At 37.9% G+C, this 23,557-nt stretch overlaps 1 protein-coding gene across 2 annotated transcripts; it reads right to left on the reverse strand.

Annotated features, from left to right (window-relative positions):
- Positions 1-5,407: 5,407 nt before the first annotated feature.
- ndp (norrin cystine knot growth factor NDP) lies at positions 5,408-18,639 on the reverse strand. 2 transcript variants are annotated; one of them, XM_052148985.1, is made up of 3 exons: positions 18,518-18,639; positions 12,967-13,334; positions 5,408-6,680 (listed from the first exon to the last, which is right to left on the reverse strand). In XM_052148985.1, exons 2-3 carry the CDS (start codon positions 13,141-13,143, stop codon positions 6,456-6,458), a joined length of 402 nt encoding a protein of 133 aa, XP_052004945.1. In that variant the 5' UTR covers positions 13,144-13,334; positions 18,518-18,639; the 3' UTR covers positions 5,408-6,455. The 2 variants fall into 2 exon arrangements, with proteins under 2 accessions (XP_052004945.1, XP_052004946.1); XM_052148986.1 differs by having other exon boundaries at positions 12,967-13,212; positions 18,518-18,631.
- Positions 18,640-23,557: the final 4,918 nt, after the last annotated feature.

Genomic DNA, 23,557 nt, shown 5'->3' on the forward strand with positions numbered 1-23,557 from the left:
TTCTTGTTGCACTTAAATCTGTTTTGTATACTATTCTGATGATAGTGAAACTTTGTAATATGGCACTTTTTGTACCACTGTCTCCCTAAGATGATTCGCTGACGTTCTTCCTCTTTTTTTGTAAGTCGCTTTGGATAAAAGCGTCTGCCAAATGAATAAATGTAAATGTAAATGTTGTCCAATGCGTCTTCAGTGGCTCTGATGCCGGGAGTACATGAAGACTCTTATGTTCACTTTTACAGCCAACAACAGAACACTTATGATGCTTATGAAGCTGAGACATTATTCTTCTCACTGTATCTGCTCCAGCGTGGGAAAAAAAATGGTGGACTGTGTGTAGATCACTCAGAGGAGGAGGGTGGAGTCCGTCACCAGTCGTGGGCGAGTTCTGCTCTATTGTGACTTCACTTTAGAGCAGTAACGAAAACCATTCATTTTGACATACAGCTTTTGATTAATAGAAATATAAGAAAGAGGAGAGGGTGGACTTTTAACATTGTAGGCTGGTTGTGTACACACACTGCCGACTTACATTTATGTACAAAGACCATGTAAAAGTGAATTTTGCATAATAGGTCCAATTTAAAATGTAAACGCACTTCCCCACATCTAAAGACCGCTAAGGGCATGACATCGCTGACATGACTGCTTGCTTGGCACCGCTCTGGTGAAGTTAACTTTAGCTTAAAAAATGGAGAATAATAAACCTCCGCTCACAGTCGGGTAGAGAAAGCTTTTTACTGACTTTTTTGAGGGGTAATTTTCTCTCTCTCTCTATCTTTCTACTGTATCCACTCCAGGCTTTTGTATTACTTGCATATATTGGAAACATTTAGGTTTACTCATCTACCTCATTTGCCTAGTCGCTCTTCCCAGATCATTAAAGAGCCACACCAGATGCTCCTTAGTGGAGCGTTTGGTGTGCTTTAAAAACACTGCACTGACAATCAGTCTTTGTCTGGCTTTGAATGTTGTAATACTTACACTGGCTCTAACCCTGACTCGTGGTCTTATGGTTTCCTGGATGTTATTTGTGTCTCAGATTGGACTTCAGATAAGTGTTTTCAACAAGTGCTGTTTATATTGAAAAAGAGACTTTCCTTGTTTGATTCCTGACTGTTATTTCTTGATTTTCCTACAATATTCACTCCGCAACTTCAAAGTTATATTTTGGAGCCACTACGTTTATTCCTACCTGCACTGAGAAACATGTTATGTTCAGTTCTCCATTTCAGTTGTGGGCAAAGAGACTGAGTTTATACCTAGCCTGAGTATGCATTTCTGTTTGAGTTTCATTCCTCGTTTGAGATTTTCGTTATCCCTTCTTCTGAAGAAATGTGATTCTTACCTGCCCTGAGTTGAGTTCCATTCTAAATCCAAGGATTTGTTGATGATACTAGCCAGTGAATACTTACCTGTCATGGGTTTTGGTTTGTCTTCACCCACTGATCCCTGAAATTAACTTGATGGCTGTTATGGATGAATACGGAGTTTACTTTTGAGAATCTCCTGTGGTCATGCCTATGTTAAACTTATGAACTATTCTAAAGACCGTATCCTGTTTGCCCAGTTGTCCTGCACTCTTTGAATAAAGCTTCTGCACCTGGGTTCATCCTAATCTTCTCTCTGTAGTATCATTACAGCTTGATAGTATTTTTCCATCCTTTTTGCTACTTTTTATAAGTAATAAAAATAAGGTCCTTAAACCAGTCCTTTTGACATTACTGACTGCTACTTTATCACTGCTTTGAGACATTATGAAATAATTATTCCTGTGCCACTGCTGAATCTGACAGTGATGCCATCCAGTGAGTCCGGAAGCCATCTGAATATTTTCTATTGTTTGAGAGATTTCAATGTGACTTCAAAATACATGTTTTTACAGGCCTTCAAGTGCCTTTTTATATGTAGTCTCCTAGTATATTTGCCGTAGTTTCCCGTTTGGGTCTGCTAATTTGTCACCCTTTAATCCAGTATTACTTGCAGTAAACCATTTAAAAGAAGAATAGTAGCTTATCTCTCTTTGTTATATAACATGACTGAAAAATTAGATCTATTTTACTTATCAACACAAAAGCTTGTTCGTGTAATGTTAATATATATAGTAATGTATATTTTGTATAAATGGTATATTGCGAGTATATTTTTGTACAAATGGTAATTGTATATAATGTTAAAAGTTACTACGTTGGCCACAAGGGGGCGCGTTTGCTACACAAGTTGTTACATGAGAAGCCTACTTAGGGGTGGCTGATAACCTCATGTTGATGGATTTAATTACACTACTGCAATTGAGGTAGAAATGTATGTTTTGCTTATGTTTACTCTCATTTGTTTGGTCTCATTTCGAAAAAAAAAACAAAACAGATGTTTTCACAAAATAGCAGTGGATGCCCAGCAAACACTGTAAAGGATTGTGTAATGTAATAGAGAGTGAGTGAGTGATGCAAGCAAAATGGTGTTAGAATAGCCTTTCTAGGTGAGTAATGAAAAAAGTGCGTCTGATATTGGCTTCAATCTAATAATATGATAGGATATACTGTACAGTAATACTACAATGATTCATACTGATGTAAAGCTCCCTTTGTTATCTTTTGGGAGATCAAAAGGATATTGCAGTCATGTGTGATTAAATGATCACAATAACGCAATAGAGCCGAGATTGCTTCTATTTAGTTCAGAATCTTGGCAGAACACACCCATTTGTGTAGAGTGTACTTTTTTGTGTGGTTGTTTTTGTGTGTGCATATTTTTCCATATCTGATGGACACATTTGGACACAGCAGTAGGAAAATTATCAAGCTTGGTCCAAAATCGGGCTGGGTTAAATTATTACTTGGCCTAACCTCCAGGTGATCTACTTTAACCAGTTTTTGTTTGAATGATTTGTCAGTATTACTTGAAGAATTATTACTTGCTTTAGAGGGGATATAGATGCACATGTGTGCAACATCTGGAATGTTCTAGAATTAATAAGTTCTAAGAACAATGTAATGTGACATTTAACTTTGCAGCCTATCACGTATATCTGTGGGCAGGTGTCTTAGGGCAGCCCTAAACATTACAGGGAACTCAACTGACAGCAATTATGTGGACTGTCTGTCATTCTGTCAAATTAGCCATTACGTTAATTATAGCCCTACTGAAAGTCACATTGTGTTCAGGAATCAAAATATATGTAGCAAGACAGCTAGCACAAGGCAGGCAGTCAGTCCTTGAAAAACAAAAGAGCAAGTCAAGTCAAATTTATTTAACACTTTTCACCACAGGCATTGTTTCAAACATGAAATTTTTTGTGGTTAAAATTAGTAAACTAATTAAGTGTTGTGCACTGATAAAATTATTAATTGCTTCAGCAAATATTGCTAATTAAAATAAACAGATTTGACTGAAAACGAAATGCTGTCAACTTTCCTTAATTATATGCTATATGTGTGACACAAGATATTGAGATTATGCTGTATTCATAATAATAAAGAAACTTTGATAATTATTTTGAGTGAAGCAACAATAGTCAGAAGTTTAGTAAATCCAGCCTAAGTTTTTAATATTCCATGGGAAACCATGTGATGCAGAATGTGATTGATTTTAAGCGAGTTTATTTTGGGCTGGCTGCCATTTTGGTTGAGGAGATCTCGTTGTGGACAACACAAAGTTTTAGCCAAAAAGTTCAAAGATAAATTTCTTTAAAAAAAAAGTTTTGTTTTTGTTGTTGTTGTTATCAATTTTCGGTGTATTCAAGTTTCTATTCGCTTAAAGAAGTTATGTTAACTTGCGTTACATTTCGTTTGAAAATCTACAGTATATTAAACGTTTGTCTGCATGAGGCTAAAATGCATACCTGTCAACACTCCCGTTTTTCCCGGGTTTCTCACGTTTTTTAGCCCTAAATCCCGGACCCCTCCCGGTTTGTTATTTCTCCCGGGAAGCTCCCGTAATTTGCATGGCCCAAATTCCTTTATGAATAATCGCCGATTATTATTATTAATCGGACCAATATGTTTGTCTAATGTTGATCAGTTGCCAGATTGTATTAAATGCATTATATTCACACAATCCACACACCATTTACAATTTCAACCTATTTGTCACCTCAACCTGGCAACCTAGTATAACCCAGTTGCGCAGTCGCGGAAAGTTTAACCCGAAAGCGAGCCGATAGACATGATGGCAGGAGGCGGTGTCCCCGCAAAGAAACTGAAGTACAATTGTAAATTTCAACAATGTTGGACGCAACAATGTACGTGCATCTTACCCAGTCAATATAGACAACCTCCACGCTTTTTGTCGGGTATGTTGCATTGATTTTAATGTAGGCCACGGCGGGAAAAATGACATTAGCCAGCACATTAAAACACAGCGGCACCATCGCGCAGAAACTCCACAAACAACTATAATTGTTTTCCTACTCCAATTTAATATGTTTAAAGCAAAAATCAAATTGTACATCTTGATGTTTGCATTATCTGGTTGATAACATTTCCTGAGTGTTTTTATTCAGCTTCATCAATTGCATCTACAGTTTTAATGCTAAATGTTCTTTCTCCCTAAAGCTAATTAATGAACCGTCTGAGCGTTCAGGTAATGCTTTAAAATTGCACCTCAGTTTGTGTTTGAGACCACATGAATAAATACACACATCAATATCATGTGAAGCATACATTTCGGTCTATATAATGAGTTTCACTGTTGTGGTTGCCGCTTGCGTTAAGCTACATTGAGGTTGTCAATGACAATAGTATTAACACCAGCATTTATATCATCATACATATTATTTTTTGTTATTTAATTAATCTATGTTAGATTGTACATTTGTGAACAACAATAAAAATCTTTGACATTCACCAGTTGTCTGTTATTTCTTAAGGTCATTTTATTTGAAGTTAATTGAAAGTAAATGAACAGAACCTAGAAGTTGAAGCTGCTAATTGCACTTACAATTGAGTTAAATGAGCTTAAAATGCATAGTTGGGTCAACAGAGACTCTTAGGGTTAAAAAAAACTTAAATGTAGTAGCTGGCATGGGATAGTATTTTAAGTAAACACGTTTGAATGGAAGCTCATTAATTTGTCCATAACAGCTACGTTTTTTATGTAACATTGCTTAAAATTCCTAGTGGAATTTGCTTAAAAATGGGATGTAAAAATGATGCACTATATTTTTAAGCAAATCCAGCACGTAATAGTGTTAAAGTCCTAGAAGTCATCCCGAATTAACGAAGGAAATACACATAGATGCATTGTCCTTTGATGTTGACTGATGAAAGCTTTTGCTAGTGGTTAATTATTTTTCTATGTAGTTTAAGAGTGTTGTCCCTCCTTTGACCAAGTTGATATAGGTATCATTCAATAAGGAGTATCACAGTCTGACTGGAAGCTTATGGCAGGTCACTTTGGTGGTAAAGAGCAGTGTTTATTAGATATCATTCATGGGTGGAGCCCAAAAGCTGTAAGATTTTTAATGGAGTACAAACCTGTCCAGCAAGCAAATGATCAATTTCACAGTAGTACATTTCCAGCAAAGTAGAACAAAGGGCAGGTGAATTCATTACCATTGTAGAGATATTTGAAACATTTAATTTTGTTTTTATTATATATGTACTGTAGAACTCATCATTTACTGTACATTTCCACAATGCAAACATCATAGTTATCATAACTGTACATGATTAGTTGACAACTTCATGCTATTATGTTTCTCGAGGCATTGCAAGACTTTGATGATGAAATAAACAGACTTAACACTGACGTTTTCCGCATACAGACTGGCATGATAGATCCCTGTTAACCCCACAGTAAAAGCAGTGGAATAAACTTGTAAGGAGTCTTACATAGTCTAAAATAATCCCCAATGGCAATACGATTCGTACAACAATACTTCTTAAAAAAAAAATATTAAGGAGATAAAATAAAGCAAAAATGTGTACTAGTACATGTGGCAAATTCCAGAGACCTTGAATTCTATCCTTCACACAAAACATCATCAAACTTTTAAAGTCCATTGCTTGCATCAATTTGCCTGCAGGTCTATGCCAAAATACAAAATATCCAAAGTTCTGTCCTGGTGTGTGTATCAAGTCTCAAACAGATAGTAAAATATTGTCTGCCAAAGAGATTCCTTAGCTTCATCAAAATGATCTAGTAATTTATGTTGTTGTCAGCATCCACTATTTTATACATGCAATGATCAAAACAATGGAATGCAATAAAAGTAAATTGACTAGCTGAGCTCATGCAGAGGTGCAACTGTCGGCCCAACATCTGGAAATCCAAGTGAATGCGCTGTTTTACAAGAGATGTGATTCTCCTTGAAGTCTGGATGGGCTGTTGGCAACAATTTGGCAGTGCTAATGAATCGTAAAATGGTTGCTCTGAATCATCAGCAATAACATGTACCTTGAACATTTTTATATGTTTTAGCTAGAGGGTCTTTCTCCATGATTTCTCAGATTTATTCAGCTGCACTCCTCGCAGCTGCACGCAAGGATATAACGGTAAGTAGCAGTTATCCGTGTACCGCCCAAGCATCGCAGACGTACTGCCTTTAGTTTAGAGGTGTGTGGACGGCAGCAGAAACACGTGCTTTTGAAAGGCTGCTTCAGGACAGAACTGAAAGAGATCAGTGGGTCCGAGCGAGACGTGTGGCTGCAGTGACCCTCACATCGAGCCAGGAGAACCATCTGTAAAGTAAAAACATTTATTAGTTCCATTATTTGTTTTTGTTTGGTTGCCCTGAAATATTTCCTGTGCCACAATTTAAAGTATTAGGGAGAGTTTTCTTCATGTAGACATTCTACAGCTTCTCAATTGAAGATATTTATTTAGGAATTTTACATTTAGCCCTTATCTGGTCAAATGACATAAAATTGTCATCCTCAAACATATCTTCAATAAAGATAATTCCAGCCCATGTCTTCAAATAAAGAGTTTTTTTGCCCACCTTTAATAGTTTGTTATGCCAAAGTGATAATTCACTTTAAAAGCTGACAGGCTTTGACCCTGTGACCTGGTGTGATACACTCAATTTCCCTCGCAAAAGCCAACAATTAATTCCTAAATGGGATTTCTCCCCCTGTTTGTGATATAAAAGCCTGAATGTGCAAAGGTTCCATAAGATCCCTTTCAATTGAGACCCATCCTGGAGCTTGGTCTTCTGCAGTATATATTGTATAACAGCTAGTTAAGAGAAAAAACATAGTGGTACCAGTACACTCTTGGCAGACCCGAGACCCTCATCCTCATTAGCAGCACATAATTTTGTTCTATTAAATGTTGCCTGCCCAAAGAAAATAATTTACAGCCTTATTAAACCATGTTAGTAGTGGGGAAGGGAAACTCTTGAGGTAAGAGATATATCACAGAGTTGATTTGTGGGACCGTTATCATTTTTAAGATAATTATTTTTCCCAACAAAGATAAGCCCAGTTTAGTCCAGTTTTGTAAAGTGCACTCAATTATCCATATGAGGGGGAGGATATTTTCTGTCATTATGTTTTTTAGACTTGGGGTAATCTTGATACTCAAATATGCTAGACCTGAAGGAAGCCATTTAAACTGCCAATTTTTCCTAATAGCTGGTGGGCATACCACCAACAAAGGCATTTGTTGGCATCGATGATAATATATGAGGAACCGCTGTATCTGGGTTTGTGGTTAATAACAAAATGTCATCTGCATACAGCAGTAGTATATGTTCTGTTTTTCATGCCTGGATGCCCTTAATGTTCAAATTATTTCTGATGGCAGCCGTTAAAGTCTCTAGTGCTATTAGTTCCATTGTTTATGCAAAATGTTGTTTAAGCAGACATTGGTTAGCTCTTTAAGGACAGATTGATTGATTCCTTAAAGAATGAAATAGCCAACCTTGTTAACTTCAAACCAATCGTATAACAATGAAACCAGGGACAAAAAATGTAATGTTTTACATTTCAGTTCATCCTGAGCAGAATCTGTAACTGGTTAGAATGAAATAAAAGAATGGTTAGTACAGTTTTAATATTTTTTATTACAGTACTCTTTGCTAAGGGTGGGTGATATATACCAGTTGCAGTGTTGCCAGATCTGGCAAGAGAAACAAGGGACATAGTCTGGAAAACAATCTCAAAATAAGGGACTTGCCTCACCCAAAATAAGCGAAAACAAGCAATTTCCCCCCCTCTCTTTCCTGCATACACACATACACTGCTTGGGCATATTTAGACTAAATGTCATCCCAAATTATCATGCAGCCCAAATTATTTTATTTTAATTGTTTGTTTTAATGACATATCTGCTTCTCTATCAAAACCTGCAGCATCAAATCTGTATTAATGCATCATATCAAACAACAATTCAATAATCTATTTTTCACAAAAATTTAGAATTGGAAACAAATGAAAAATTTACTTTTTACCTCAATTATCTGGATTAATTGTGTGCATGTACAGTACTGTGCAAAATGTTTAGGCAGTTGTGAAAAATGTTGCATAGTGAGGGTTTCTTCACAAATAGTGCCATAATTAGTTTTCATTTTTTTCAATTAACATAATCCAAAGTCTAGTAAACATCAAAAAAAGCTAATTAATATTTGGTGTGACCAACTTTGCCTTCAAAACAGCACCAATTCTACTAGGGACTCCTGGACACAGTTTTTTTTTTTTTGGTTGTTGGCAGATCTTCTTGGAGAATTTGCCACAGTTCTTCTATATATTTAGGCTGTCTCAGTTACTTTTGTCTCTTCATGTAATCCCAGACTGACTCAATGTTCTTTGGGGGGCTTTGTGGTCCATGCCTTCTGTTGCAGTGCTAACTGTTCTTCTATTATATACTAATTTATTTGAAGAAAGAATGTTTGGGAGTCTAAAATGTATATTACCTATTGACACTACACCTAAAGATATAAACAACAATGAAAAGACAAATGTTTTTGTTAAACATCTTTTGCACAGTACTGTATATGTAGTAATCCACAACGTGCAATGTAGCAAAGAAATGTGTGACAGATTCCTTCAGGGTCAAAGCACAGGATTATCATGTATTTGGTTTGCTTTGATTTCCTGGAAAAATAAATTTACAGGAACTAAATAAACAGTCATTAACCAGCATTTAAAAATAAAGTTTTTACTCCAGAACAATTGAAAGGGACTTTGTTTCTATTTCCGGTTATGTTCTGCAAAAAAATTAATTTGAACTTAATATATGGCTACATCCTTGTTATGTGAATTAAAGTTATGTGGATTAAAGTCAACATGAAATCAAAATTTACCTTATTTACTTTCTTTCTAAATGATACTGGTCTTAAATGTGGACATTTGACCTTCGTTCAAGTCAGTGCAACTCCAAAATGAATGTAAAGTCACGCAGCAATAGACAGTGAGACACTAGGCAGAGTGGTGCTGTCTTGGTATTTACTACTAGGGCCACAACAATGAGGATGGCCCGCTGGCCTGGGCCAGTGTGAGAGAGTTTAGTGCCAATTGACAGAACTACCACTTTCCCTATCAAACCAATGCTGTCTTTTCCCTAAATCATTCAAATGAAGTAATATTTCAATAAATTACATTTGTTGATCTTTTTAATGTGTTTTTAATGCCTTGCACCTTATACATTTAGATTCCTGTCATGAACGTTGTTGCTGTGAATTCTGCTATTTTAAGCTTATTACCAAGGAAACATCATCTAGCTGGCTAACATAGCTAGCTGAAATGATCTAGCTGGCTAACACATGTTTTCTCGAAATGCAAGAATAACTTTTTTTTTTTTTATTTGTGCTTTACTTTGAGCTTTGGTGTATTCATACATATCTTTAACTCTCTTTAACCCTTGTGGTTGAGGGCATCTTCAATGTCTACACAAGCATCTTTAACTATTATGACGCAAGAGTCCTGTGCCATTCCTAATTTGAACCCTCTGTGAAGACAAGGCTGAGATAAGCTTCCTGAGAGGGCTTGGAGTCTTGAACAAAGAAAGCTTCTGTACTGTTTCACTTTGACCTTGCACCTGCATGGTGATGGGAGTGTGGTTGATCTCTCCCAGACCTGGATGCTAAAGCTACTTGACTCCCCGAATACCTCAATCTCACAAATTAGCCCCATCTGCTTTGTGAGGATTGCTGTGTGACAGATGAAAGGCTTTGCACTTCGCAGGGCCAATTTATAGGGGTCGATGATCCACCTGGCTACATCGTTGGACACTGGCTGATAAAGGTAGATTTGCTCATCAAGATACCCCCCCCTCCCCCCCTCCACACACACACACACACAATGGAGTTCTCTCATGTAATTAAAAGTTAATGAGTGATGCGATTCTGTGTTCAATGATAGATGCAAACATGACCCAATCCATTGAAATGTGAGGTGCTGGCCAGACCATGGGCCGCCACATTCCTGCACACTCCATAAATGGACTCCCATGTCATGTTGTCTGTCAGCTGCCTAGCGTTAGCGGAGTGTCACCCCCACTGTAAAGGACAATAGTCTATCTGAGGCCAAAATGCATCCGATATGCAAGACGGAAATCATGGTTAGACGTCCATGACTGAAAATGGGAAATGCTTGCTTCTTTTAGATGATGTCAATATTTAATGTCACCCAAGCAAAGCGCCTAAAGTTGTGTTCTGAAAACAATCGAAATATAGATGTGGGGAATTTCAAATGCCATTGAGGTGTGTGGCCCACGGAGGATGGATATTCAAGGAAACATGGCAAGGTGACAAAAGCTGGACAGCAGATTTAAGCTCTTCTTCCCCTCTATATTTATCTCAGAGTGATTGCTCAGGTGGGTCCTATTGTGTAGCACTGCTGAAATTTGCATGGAGGCAACAGCAATCCCCTTAAATAATGGCATGTGTAATATGCTTTTTTATAAAAGTGACAGAGTCAAACTTAATCCACGGTCTATGCTGCTTTTAGACAATGGGTCTGTATATGTGTGGAGGCCTGTCAAATCATAAATTGTTCACGGGACAGGAAATGCTTAAATGTTGGGTTCAATGCTTGAAACAAATTGTTCTGGCTATATACCCACTCTTCTTTAATAAATTTCAGGGAGCAACAACCCATCTGGGCCCATGTATCTGCCAAATGAGGGATACGTTAAATATGTTATTTCCAGCAGGAACTGTCACGATTTCTTTCAGCTGGCCTGGACAGATTCAGCTGCATTATTTGGATGGTGTCTTTAACTGAGGGCGCTTTCACACCTAGTTCATTGAGCACTCCTAGTGCTCTCAGAGAGGTATAACGTGTATGTGTGAACAACCCAAGTGGTTTCATGCCCCTCTATAAGGACCCAAAAGCTAACCATACTCAGACGACCTCAAGAGGTGGAGCAGGGTTCAAATTCAGAGCAAAGCAGCATGTTAAGATGAACCGATTTGAAGAGCTCTGATGGGCGTACCATCTACAGAGGTTCGCGCCAAACTCCCACGAAAATACAAGTGAGGATTTTGATAGTTTCACTTTAATTTTATTTGCGCAATGGTAAATGTTCTTGGCTCATACACACAATGTAAATGACATGCTGGAGGAGGCACTTGCTTGCTCCATTACACTAGAGATGATATATAAGTAAACATCTTTTCAAATGGACTAAGAATTTTGAATGTTTTCATTCGAAATAAGGGCTTGTAGGTTTTAACAAAGACGTTGGTAGCTGCAATGGGATCTTAGTTCTTAAGGAGCTGTGGTGTGAACAACCAGGGGTCTGAGACTACATTAATGTAAAGAGGACCAAAAAAGAAACTGGGTCCTCTTTTAAGTCCACTTACATTGTGAACACCAAAAGCATAAGAAAGAGATAATTTGCGGCTGGTTTCCTTTCTGGTTCACCTTAAACAAACTGGATTTGGTTAACTTAAAATGCACTATATGTGAAACCACACTGAACATGTCTTTCCCTCTTCAACTCACTCCATTTGGTTTATTGCAGTTGTTTGTTTCATAATTAAAATATAACATGCAACTCATGTAATATTCACATAATTTTTAGCTTGAGCACAGGTGGCTGCCTAGCTTATTTTCCATTTACTATAAGTTGCATATTTGCTGACACAGACCAGCTGGGATTGTAAGAGCGGGAGCCTGAGAAACTGAATTCATATCTGATGTGGATATACTGTGAATCCAACCCACTAAGAGGTACAGGTAAATAAGAACATCTTGAACTTGTGTTCATCATCAGTGGCTTTATTTTGAGGGGATAAATCACACATTATTATTTCAATATCCAAAAAAGAAAAAAGAAATGACTCAGGCACAGCACTGTATGGAGCCCTGGCACAGTGCCACCTCTCAAACATTTATGCACCCCATGAGTGCTTATGTCTGGCTAGGCTTTGGGCCTCACAGGCAGGCTGTGTGCATTGTTCTTTGCCAAGGTGTCAAAGTAACTAAAGGTGGAGGTCAGCAGACAAGCCAGCCATACTATCTAATTCAATAAATGAAAACAGTTTTTGTTTTCTCAGTCATGGATTATAATTATGAGGGACACCCCTGGGGTTACTATTTAAACCTAAAACCTTTTCATGTATCAGGAGAATTGCTGTTTTTTTTAAACGTCTTGTTTAAAACATCAAGTTGTGGGTGTAGAGAGTGTATTGCCTTACATGAGGGTTTAACCTTCCAGACCGTTTTTTGTAATTCAATGAGCAAAATGGGAGCTCCAGTTTACGTTGAGTTTTGTGCATGTGCACAGTGTTCCTCTCAGTTGGATACTAATAAGAAATAAATACTGTGTTGGAAATAAGACCACAAGACCTCCTCAAAACTGACATAAGCAATAAACAGATATGCCTGACTATCATTTAGTGTGCAGACAGAAACTTCTGAGATTTGTTATATATATATATATATATATATATATATATATATATATATATATATATATATATATATATATATATATATATACTGAACACACACACATACTGTAAATTGTCTCCATGCAAGAGCTCAACAATTTTCTCTACTTAGTAAATGTTAGTTTTACCTTGGAATTGCACTTGTAGATGGGATGTGTGATGGTCTCGACAAAATGATGTCTCATGCACCTGTCAGGGTCACTGTCCCCCAAGTGTCCACTTTCTGCCTTGCAGGTGACACCCTGCAGGATACTCAACAGAGGACATGTGACCAGAAGAAGTAGAATCCCAGGCTGGTTCCTCATATTGGCCTCTACCCACAGGTGCTAGTGTCCAAACTTCCACAGGTAAATGAAAGAATGGTGTTAAGTCTCCTACAGAAGACAATGAAGATGACTCAACTGTGGTTTTGATGCCACATATGTGATCTGAAACGTGCAGTGAGGTTTCTCTTTAAACTCATCCATCCCGTTGAGTTCTGCCTGTCTGGATCTATCTGTGGGTAAAGAATTTATCAAAGGTTAGCCAAGAGTAGAAGTATTAGTAAAGTCCTTCCATAGACACCCATCTGAGATATGATATCAGGAAGTGTTTTGTGTATTATGCCCAGTTAGTGGTTAAAATACCACTACTGTTTCAGTTGTTAATGGAGCAACTAGGCAGGTAAGATACAAATAGGGGAGAGTGTGAGTTTGTCTGCGTGAGAACCCCTCAATTACAGATGACCTGAGACATCCAGCCAGGAGACACAAGTGGGCTGTGATGTATGAGGAGTGCTGGCAGGCCACTGTTCTGTTATTCTAACAATCCCAACACTGAAAGAAACAGTGTTTTTATTACACAGCAGAGAAACCTAATATATTATTTAACAGCCTGGAGCGAATTTCCCCAGAAATTAATTTTTCATAAAAAGAAATGTCTCGGAGCAAGTTCTCTCATGACAGGGAGACAACTGCCAAACAAGGCACATATTTATACATATACTTATTTTTTCACTGCCTCAGTGCTTTACTGTCCTCATGACAATGATATAAAACTGTTTCGTGTGCGGCAGTGAAATTCACCGAGCCACAACTGCTAAAAGGTTTGGTGTAATGAGGGGGAGAAAGAGTAGCTGAACCCTAAGGTAACAGACTCCGCAAGCCTGGATCAGACTGTTTTGCAGAGAGGAAATTATCATTCACTGAAACAATATCCTGCATTATTTATAAACTTTAGCATTTTTCTTCATCCTGTCAGAATAAAATTTTGAAGTCAAGAATTGCAAGAAATCGCCAACACATCAGGCTAATTTAAAACTTTCCCCTTGTGTTTTTCTTACCACAGGGAATCATTTAACTTAAGCATTCCTCGTGTAAGAAATTTAAGTATCAATTTGCCTGTTTAAATAAATACTCACTGAAATGTTTAACTGCACCAGAGAGCATATGTTGCAGGGGTTTACACAAGCGGACATCACAGTCCGTTCTTAACTTGGATGCTTCGTACATAGGCACACTCGCTTCATCTTTTGTTTAATATCAACATATCATACATACCAGCGACCATCATCGTAACCATCATGCCTGGGCATGAGTGTTGACATTCAAAGCTGGTACAGAACATCTGCCACTCTGATTTGAAGTCATCGTAATGAGGCTTAAAAATGTTGTATGGACACCCTGGCTCAAAAGGTAACTACAGATCCAATTTATTTCATAAACAATGAGAGAGTGATCTCATGGTGCAACCATGCGTGGCAGCTTCAGCAGTTAAGGGCTGCCAGTACTGCGCTTGGGACAGTTTGGGGTGTATTTAGGGCTCCCCAATATTTACTCTTACAGAGAGGCACTCTGAGGCAGGGGCTGTAAGGTAAGGTTCACCGCCATGGCGTCCACACCTGCTTCGGCTTGTAGATTTATAAAGCCCAGTATGTCTACTAACTGCAGCAGCAGGACGTACGACCCCTCCATCTGAGACAATAACATCTTTCTACCTCAGACATTTTATACTCTTTAAATATATATATATATATATATATATATATATATATATATCCCTTTTATTTTCTTTGTTGAGGAGCTAAGGAATTTACTTTGACATTGTTGTTTCTGCTATCTGATGGAGCTGTACTCAAATGTTACCTTTAATTAGCCCTCTTAGTACAATCTGAGACAAAGCCAAGAATTCCCTAAATAAATATGTTTTTCTCAGAAGGGAAATTTTTGGAGGAAAGATGTGTTTTCCACATGTGACCCTAATATGTTTGCCTCTTCATTTCACAAACAACCACATGGACAGGATAATTCACAGTAAAAGACTATTTCCAAGTTGATATTACCGATACAAAACAAAGTATTTTTCATTTTCACTAACTGCCAAATTTTATCCCATGGGAAGAAAAATAAAACAATAAACAAATTTAAGAGGAAGGCAGGAGCCAGAACTGGGTGAGACATCCCAGATCCCTGTTGCACTGAACTCCCAGACTATTCGCCTTGGGATTATGTCCAAACTGGGAGTCCTGTTGGTGGCTAATGCCACTTAAGAAGTGGACCCCTGGTATGAACTGTCCCTGGGCACAGCAATGGTGATTGTGGAAACAGAGTATGGATCTTTTGATCATGGTTGATCCATTCATGCTGTGGCAGGGCTGGAGAGGGACCTCGCCGTCTGTGCCATTAGTACTGTGAAATTCCTGACATTCAAAAGCAGCCACAGGTTAGGGGCCATATGGCAGGAGATGGTGCACTCTATTCAGATCAGCACCACTTCTCACTTCTCACCACCCCTGTACATGTAACACTCTTTATAAACCACAGTCCACTGGATTTGTGGAATATAAATGTGGAACGCTGAGCTTTTCAAATCAGGACATCATCGCATGTTTTTTGGGGGGGTTTTCAGATATTGAAAGAACTCTGGATCAGGGCTGCGGACAGTTCATTTGTGAGGGTTGAGGTACATACAGTTAACATACAGTTAAGCTGCCCTGGCAGATGTCGCTTTTGCTGTTGCGCCCAGGCCTTGTATCCCCTTATTGGCGGCCCTGCTCAAGGGATCATGGGTAGGCTCTTGATACAGTCTTGTTTCTTGATACTCTTGTTCTTACCATTGCTGTTTTTCTGCTTAAGCTGAAGCACAGACTGTCATTTTAAGCAGGATTTTCAGGCTTAAAATCACTTCAGGGCATGAGAGGGTTTGAATTATGTTGAACCTAATGCCTTCAAACCCAATTATGATGAGATAATAATCGTATTAGATGGACATTTGATCTGGATCGAAATGAAATACTGTATTTGTTTTACAAGAATAGCATTATGTTAAAAAACAACAATTAATCATGCCCCCTACCTGTATGTAAATTCTGTGACAAGAAATGTTCCAATTATAGGAGCTTTTCAAGCTAGATTTACCTTAATTCAGTAGGGGGTAGTCAGCGCTGCAGCTGTACAGGCAATGCACCATGTCAAACCAACGAGCAGGCAGCTCAGCCTTCCACATACCTGCTTTTGCACTAAAAACAGCTGTACAAGGGCAGGGATCTCGAGACACGTCTTTTTCAGTTTTAAACTAAAGTACGTTTAACTTTACACAGCATCCTAAAAACTCAGCAATTAAGACTAGAGGCGCTGAAAACTTCTGCGATGTTCTGCGACACTCCACAAGCATCCGTCTGATGTACAAGTACATAAATCAACAACTAAAAATAGAGAATAGAGAAAGTTTTGACTTTTAAAGACACTTTTTGGATTGTCTAAATGCTTTACTGTTACCACAAGATATGTATAACATTGTAACGGTTACCCTGTCTTGTTTCACTGTTGCCCTCTTGTTTACCATCTTGTCACTTTTGCACTTCTTAGTTTTCACTTTAGTCCCTTATGTAACTCCATAGTCCTCTGTTAGCGTTCGTGTTCCCTGTCATTGTTTTCACCTGCCCTCATTAGTTTGCCGTTTGCTTCTGTTAATCACCTTGTTATCTTGTTTGAGTTCTGTTCTTTCATTGGCCCCTTTTCCCATGTTTGTGTATTTATACCCCGTGTCTTTGTTCAGTCTTCGTCGATCGTCGTTTGATGTCAACCTGGTGTGTGTGTGTCAATTGGGGAACTGTCTCACCCAGTTCCTATCTGAGGGTTGCCCCCCCCCCCCCCCCTAAAATATCATTAACATTTTAATATTTTGTTAATGTCATTAACAAAATATCATTAACATCATTAACATATCACCCAACATTTTGATGAAATTTTCACCCCTGGGCTCTTGCTCCACAGAATACACAGTTGTTGAGTGCCTTTGACCTGTATTCATCTAGTATTAGTCATTCTATTTTCCAATAAGCAGAATTGTCTTCACAGTCACAATGTCATACCCAAACCCCCACCTCCTCCAAACGGGTTACGTCACTGTTTTCTGCTTGTTTAGCACCCTATTGTTTGAGCAGCTTTTAATAAACCAAAGGGCAGATTCCTGTAGGGATCACCCTGCAGCCCTCCTCCCTTGCCCATCTGCAAACCAAGCAACATGCCAGTCCCAAGCAGAGTCACTGCCACCACATGCAGATGCCAGTAGTCCGGCATCTCCTGTACACCAGAGCTAAACCCCACACTATATATATCCCCCTGTGATAAAGATAAGGCAAACACAGTGGATTTGAACATAGCTTGCTGCAAATGACAGGACACCATGTGAGCCAATGCTAAACTAATGTTAGCATTACATTTAGCTTCTTAGAAAAGCGCCTGTCTGATCGGAATGCTACAGGATAAAAAGGGTCTATGCATAGCAAAGCTGTGGAGGGGTTTCTAGTTAAATTAATTAGGGACCCTGTTATGTCGTCCTGTTAACCTTCGCAATTGAATTTGATGTGCAAATTGATGGCAGTCGTCATCTTCTGAAAATAACACTGATGAAACAGGCTTTAATTCTGTGCACACCCCTACTGTGCATTTGATTCCTTCATAAAGAGCTTATATGGTGTGAAAGAAATACTGTATTCTGCAGTATTGATTATGAATGGGCTGCCATAACTACACATATAACGTCACTGTTTTGTCTACTTGTTCAGCAGTATGTTTTGCCTCTAGCACACCTATTCCTCAAGCTTCATAAACAATCTTCAGAATACGCGTGATTTCTCATCTGGTGCTGTTGGCTAATGACCTCCATTTGGCTGATGGCTTACCTTAACAAAAGACCTCCCACAGAGCATATGCCTACTTGTAGCCTTGTCAGATATACTGTAATATACCTGTGTTTATCTCCTGTCCACCTAAATGCTTCAGTTTTGTCTCACTCAGAGCAAAATAAAGAGAGATAGTTGAGTAATTGCTGTTCATGCTGCTTAACATGCAGTCACTCTTTTAAGTGAAATCATGAAACGGGTAAAAAAAGGTTCTTGCTACGTAAGGTAGATCAATCACTATGTTTTGCATTTCAGTTCTTGCAAAAACTGCTTCATATTTAAAAATATTTTAAGATCATTTGAAAGATAAAATCAAACAAGGACCACACAGTTCATTTAGAAATAATATTCAGACTTCAATATTTAGTAACAAAATCTGCAAACCATTAGTAATGCATTGCTGGAACAAGACAGAATTGTAAATGCTAAAACAGTAATGTACAGCAATTAACCTTGCAGCCAGTACAAAGTAACTCTGATGACCTGGGTCACATTTACAACACTGGTGGTCTTACCTTGGGTCTGGTGCCTTTTAACGTACAATATCCAATCCCAACTGCGTCTTCCAAGACAGGCAAGATGAAGAGGAAATGTCTTAAGCAACAGTTGCCTTTAGATTCCTCTCTCTCCCTCATCCACTTGCTCTCTCCCCATTCTCTATTTCTCTTTTACTCACTCTCTCTCTCTCTCTTTCTCTCTCTCTCACGCATGCCGATTACGTGTGAGCTCGGACTCCCTCCCCTCCCTTTTGGCTCCCCTCCCCTCTGCTTGACTGTTTTATTGAGGAATCACATGGAAAAGGGAAAGGATGGATGATGTACATCTTGGGATGGTTGTCAGATGTGAAACGTGACACAGCAGTCATATATCACCTTAGGGACACCCACACACACACATATTCAAGCTGCCACACCGACACGCTCTCGCAAGCAAATGGGGATTCCAGCAAAATCAGAGGACTGACCAAAAGTCTGGCCCTCTTTTACGAGGTCCAGGTTATAAAACTGTTAGCATAGTTAGTTTATCTAAAAACAATTGATCTACTGATTCTTTGCTCTCTTCCATGCTCGCTTGGGACACTACAGGATTTGGGAGGTGTAACTCAATTCAGTTGGGAGCTATTTTAAAGTATGTTCGAAGTATGTAGTTATACATTGTAACAATGGAAAAACTATTTTCTCTACCTCAAGAACAACCGCAAAGGTTAACAGCAATATATACTAGCACAAGTTTTCAAATGCATTTGGATGCAAAGCACAGAACTACATTTTTGCCTGATTTGGAATATAAAATGAGAAAGGAGAAGCAGATAAAAAACAGATGTTCAATTATGAGTTCCCAGTGAATGGATAATTACTATTTCACATCTCTAACATGGAGAGAATCCAGCAAGGACTTTGTTTTTTTCTTAAAGTTTGTCATTTTGTAGCCAAAAAATGTTTTCCACACAAGTCGTTTTAACATTATAACAGGGGAGACGGCTGAAATTAAATTACTTCATTGACACTAGAGGGAGAAATATCTAACTGAAATATGGACTTGATCCGAGAAGGAAATGCATGTTTGAGACCTGAAAATATCTGATCAATGGATCTTACCAACTTTTTATCCAAAGTTTCCATGATGAAGTCTGAAAAAGGTGAACAATGGCAAAAACTTTTGAAAGTAAAGCTAAGATTACTCAATTTTAAGACTCTCAAAGCATGAACAGGGAAAAGGCTAACAAACTAATTGAAGAAATAAGGCAATTAATGAAAATGAAAATATGCAGCACAAAACATCATTCAGACAATAAGTGACGCATGCACAAACTGCTATGATATGTTAAGTCTGAAAGCTCTTGTCCAGCTACAAGCTTAGGGGGTCAAAAGTTTACTCACCATAATTACCTGCAAGACTTCGTGTGACCTCACAAATGTTCTCACCTTCTATCTCTTGACCCGTTGACAGCCCCATAATTAACAACCAACAACTCCAGTTTGGCTTACCAAAATTTAAATAAGTACATAAACACAATGCTAATCCAAAGTGGTCTGATCATGACAACAGGATTGGATTACATGGGTACTGGCAGGGTATTTTGGTTGATGTGCACATTTTCAAAAGGATATTGCACACATGCCTAGAGTAAAAATAAATATTTTCTGTGAAGGACTGTGAGAGGCAAATGAAACAGGGGTTGACCTGACATGTCAGCAAGAGCAAAATGTCCTTAGCAGAGATTTCCCTCATAAAGCTCCCTTTCTTGAAACAAACCCTTCTCATGCCTGTCCTATTCATTATTTTATTGCATCTAGGAGCTTCTGTTGTCTTTCAGCATTCAACTATTCTTTTAACTCTACTGTTTCGGTATTTGACGTGGGCACAAGTATCGAATCAAGGCATTTGTCTGTTGAGCTGTGTTCTTCTAATTCCCTACAATTTGTTTCAGTGTGTTCTAATCTTTATATATGTACATGTGGTGTGAGCTGAGACATTCTAGAAGGACAGATGGGGAGAGTGTTGTCAAAAGTAGAGTTATTTGGGAAATAGGGAAAGCTCCTGTCTTGATATATCATGTCGGTATATGGTTGAGCTCTTACATTGTATATTCATGCATCTTATTCACAGACTCATGTGTGTCTGCCAGTCAACTGAAATCAGCTTTTAAATAGGGCTTAACCCACAACAGACAGACATATTTGAGGGTTGCAAACCACTTTTCAAGAACACAAAGCAAGCCAAAGCTTTTGAGCTCAGGATTTGATCTTCTGCAATCTATTTCAAGTCTCATTTCAAGCTACATGACAATAAGGTCTCATAATTATCGGTGATTTATAGTGAAACAGTGCATGCATCCAGAAATTAGCTCCTCTGGGAACGCTGACCTGAATAAAAAAAGTTCCATAATCATAATTTACAGCCAGTATAGAAAAACATTTCTTCTTCTACTATTTTAATAATACTTGCCAAAGACAACCTTAAAATGATCACCGTACCAGGTCTAACTGGCAAGAGTCAAAGCGCATACCTTCGAAAATAAGTGCTCTTTAGAAAATAAGAGGAAAACACAGATCTAATATACGTACGAGCCTAATTAGGTTATTTATATGAATTAATAGGGAGAATGGAATCAATTGTCAAAAAAAAAAGAAAGAAAGAAAAAAAAAGACAAAACTGGGATGTAATTTTGTAACTATTTCCTCATGTGCACCTGAGGCTGTGAATGACCTCCTAAGAAATGCCTTGAATGACTTAATTCTGCCTGTATACCATCATAGTACCAATACCTGTGGGCAGTGTCAAGTCTCTGTAGCCGGGAAAAGTGCATGGCAAAATGGCAATCCTTTCACTGTCTATTCAAAATAGCTTTAAAGCATCTTGATCTCCAAAATTAACCCCCACCAATATAGGATCTGTTTTAATTATTATTCATTTCCTTCATTTGTTCCTCATTCTTACTGGTATTAATGAATTTCAAACAATAATAGGTATTAAGTTGAATAGTATTTTAAAGTGTTGGAAATGTAAAAGTAAAGATTTTATTTTATGAACTGTGAACCCAAAGGAGTATAAATTCAAAAGTCAAAGGATATTAAAGTTAATACTGTGAACACAATTATTAGACTAATCACGACTGTTAAAAAGTGCTTGGTATGAAATGCTCTGATATTGTACAATTGCAACAAAATCTGGCAGTCATTTTATTTTTTGAAAGCCTACAAATTGCCAAATGTTCTTTCTAATGTTCTTTTTTCTTTGTAGTGCTTTACACTGAGGTTCTATATGGTTACAGTAAATGCATTAGACACCATGAACTAACAATGAACATTATTTTATCACAGCATTTGCAGTATTAATCTAGGATAAAGAAAAAGTTCACCTGAAAATTCAAATGATCTCTTCACTTACTCACCCTCATTCCATCCTAGATGTGATTGACTTTCTTTCTTCCTCAGAACACAGATGAAGATTTTTAGTAGAATGTTTCAGCTCTGTTGGTCCATACAAGTAACTGGTGGTCAGAATTGTGAAGCTCCACAAATCACATTAAGGCAACATAAAAGTAATCAATGAGGCTCCAGATGTTTAATCCATGTCCTTTGAAGCAAAATAATCGGTTTTGGGTGAAACAGACCAAAATATAACTCCTTTTTTACTGTACACCTTTCCATTGTAGTCTCTAGGCACGATCATTGTTTTAAGCTCAATTACACTTCCTAGTGCTTGATGCATGTGCAGAGCACTAGATGATGCTAGAAAGTGTAATCAAACTTCAAATCTTGATTTTAAAGGAGATTGCTTGATGTCAAGATTTATAATGAAAAAGGAGTTATATTTTGATCTGTTGCCACCCAAAGCTGACTGGATCACTTCAGAAGACCTGGATTTAACCACTGGAGTCACATGGGTTACTTTTCTGATGCCTTTATGTCATTTTGGAGCTTCAAAGTTTTGGTCACCATTCACTTGCATTGTATGGACCTACAGAGCTGATGTTCTGTAGAAGAAAGAAAGTCATACACATCTAAGATGACATGAGGGTGAGTAAATGATGATAGAATTTTTATTTTAGGGTGAACTAATCCTTTAAAGTTAATTTATGAAAATCCATTTGCTTATTGTTATTTCACAATGCATAATTAATTTTAAGTTATACAACTTTTCATTTTTCGTTGTATATGTTGAAATTATCTTTAAGATGAATATGTGCTGAAAAAGTATTTTAATTTTTTTTAAAAATCACATTAACTAACAGCCTTATTGTAATGTGTTACTTCTTTTGTTAAACACTATAATGCGCTATTCACAATGTTGTGGCAGTTTAGTGGGAAAATATCTGGGCTAGAATGGAGTTGCTGGGGACCTATCATTTTTTCTTGGTGTCGACAAGCAACAAATAACTAAAGCAATACAATTTAATGGCTTTTACTCTTATAATGAGAGTGTTTAGCAATCACCAATGGACCTCTAAAACTTTTATTGGAGATTTTTTGCCCCAGAGACTTTTACTACCTTTCCAGTGCAGAAACTGTAGAAGACATTGGAGACTAAATACACATCAATTAAACAAGAGCAGTGACATATTAAAATGAGAGGCTTGCCAATACACCTATGAAAGTAAACGTGACTTAAGCTAAAGGTGACTTTAGCTTAAAGGCATAGTTCAATCCAAAATGAAAATTCTGTCATTATTAACTCACCCTCATATCATTTCAAACCCATACGCTGTTACTTTTGGGCACAACTTTTTTAATCGATTCACAGGATTTCTGGGATGTCACCGAGTGGCCCAACTATCCCCATTCATAGGAGCCAGGCTAAATATGTGCTGGACCCTGCCCTGCGTCAGCCTTTGTGTTTCAGACAGAAGCCCGCTAACTCAGGAGGCTAATATTTTAGTAAGTGTGAAAGCTAGGAAGACTTGATAATGCGGGTCTGATGTAATGCACTCCTTCTGTCTTGGCCAGGCATTGAGGCCTTGATCAGAAACGCTCTGATTACAGACATGCTTGACCTGTCTTTTTATACACAGCATCAGCTATTGACAATTGCAAAACATTCCATATCAGAGC

This window comes from Xyrauchen texanus, chromosome 18, assembly GCF_025860055.1.
Source record: "Xyrauchen texanus isolate HMW12.3.18 chromosome 18, RBS_HiC_50CHRs, whole genome shotgun sequence".
NCBI lineage: Eukaryota > Metazoa > Chordata > Actinopteri > Cypriniformes > Catostomidae > Xyrauchen > Xyrauchen texanus.

Excerpts from the sequence above, each read along its gene's own strand:
- ndp (XM_052148985.1), bottom strand. The coding sequence starts at position 13,143 with ATGAGGAACCAGCCTGGGATTCTACTTCTTCTGGTCACATGTCCTCTG. Across the intron at positions 6,681-12,966 it reads TCTACAAGTGCAATTCCAAG|ATGGTTCTCCTGGCTCGATG; the intron begins GTAAAACTAACA and ends TTTACTTTACAG.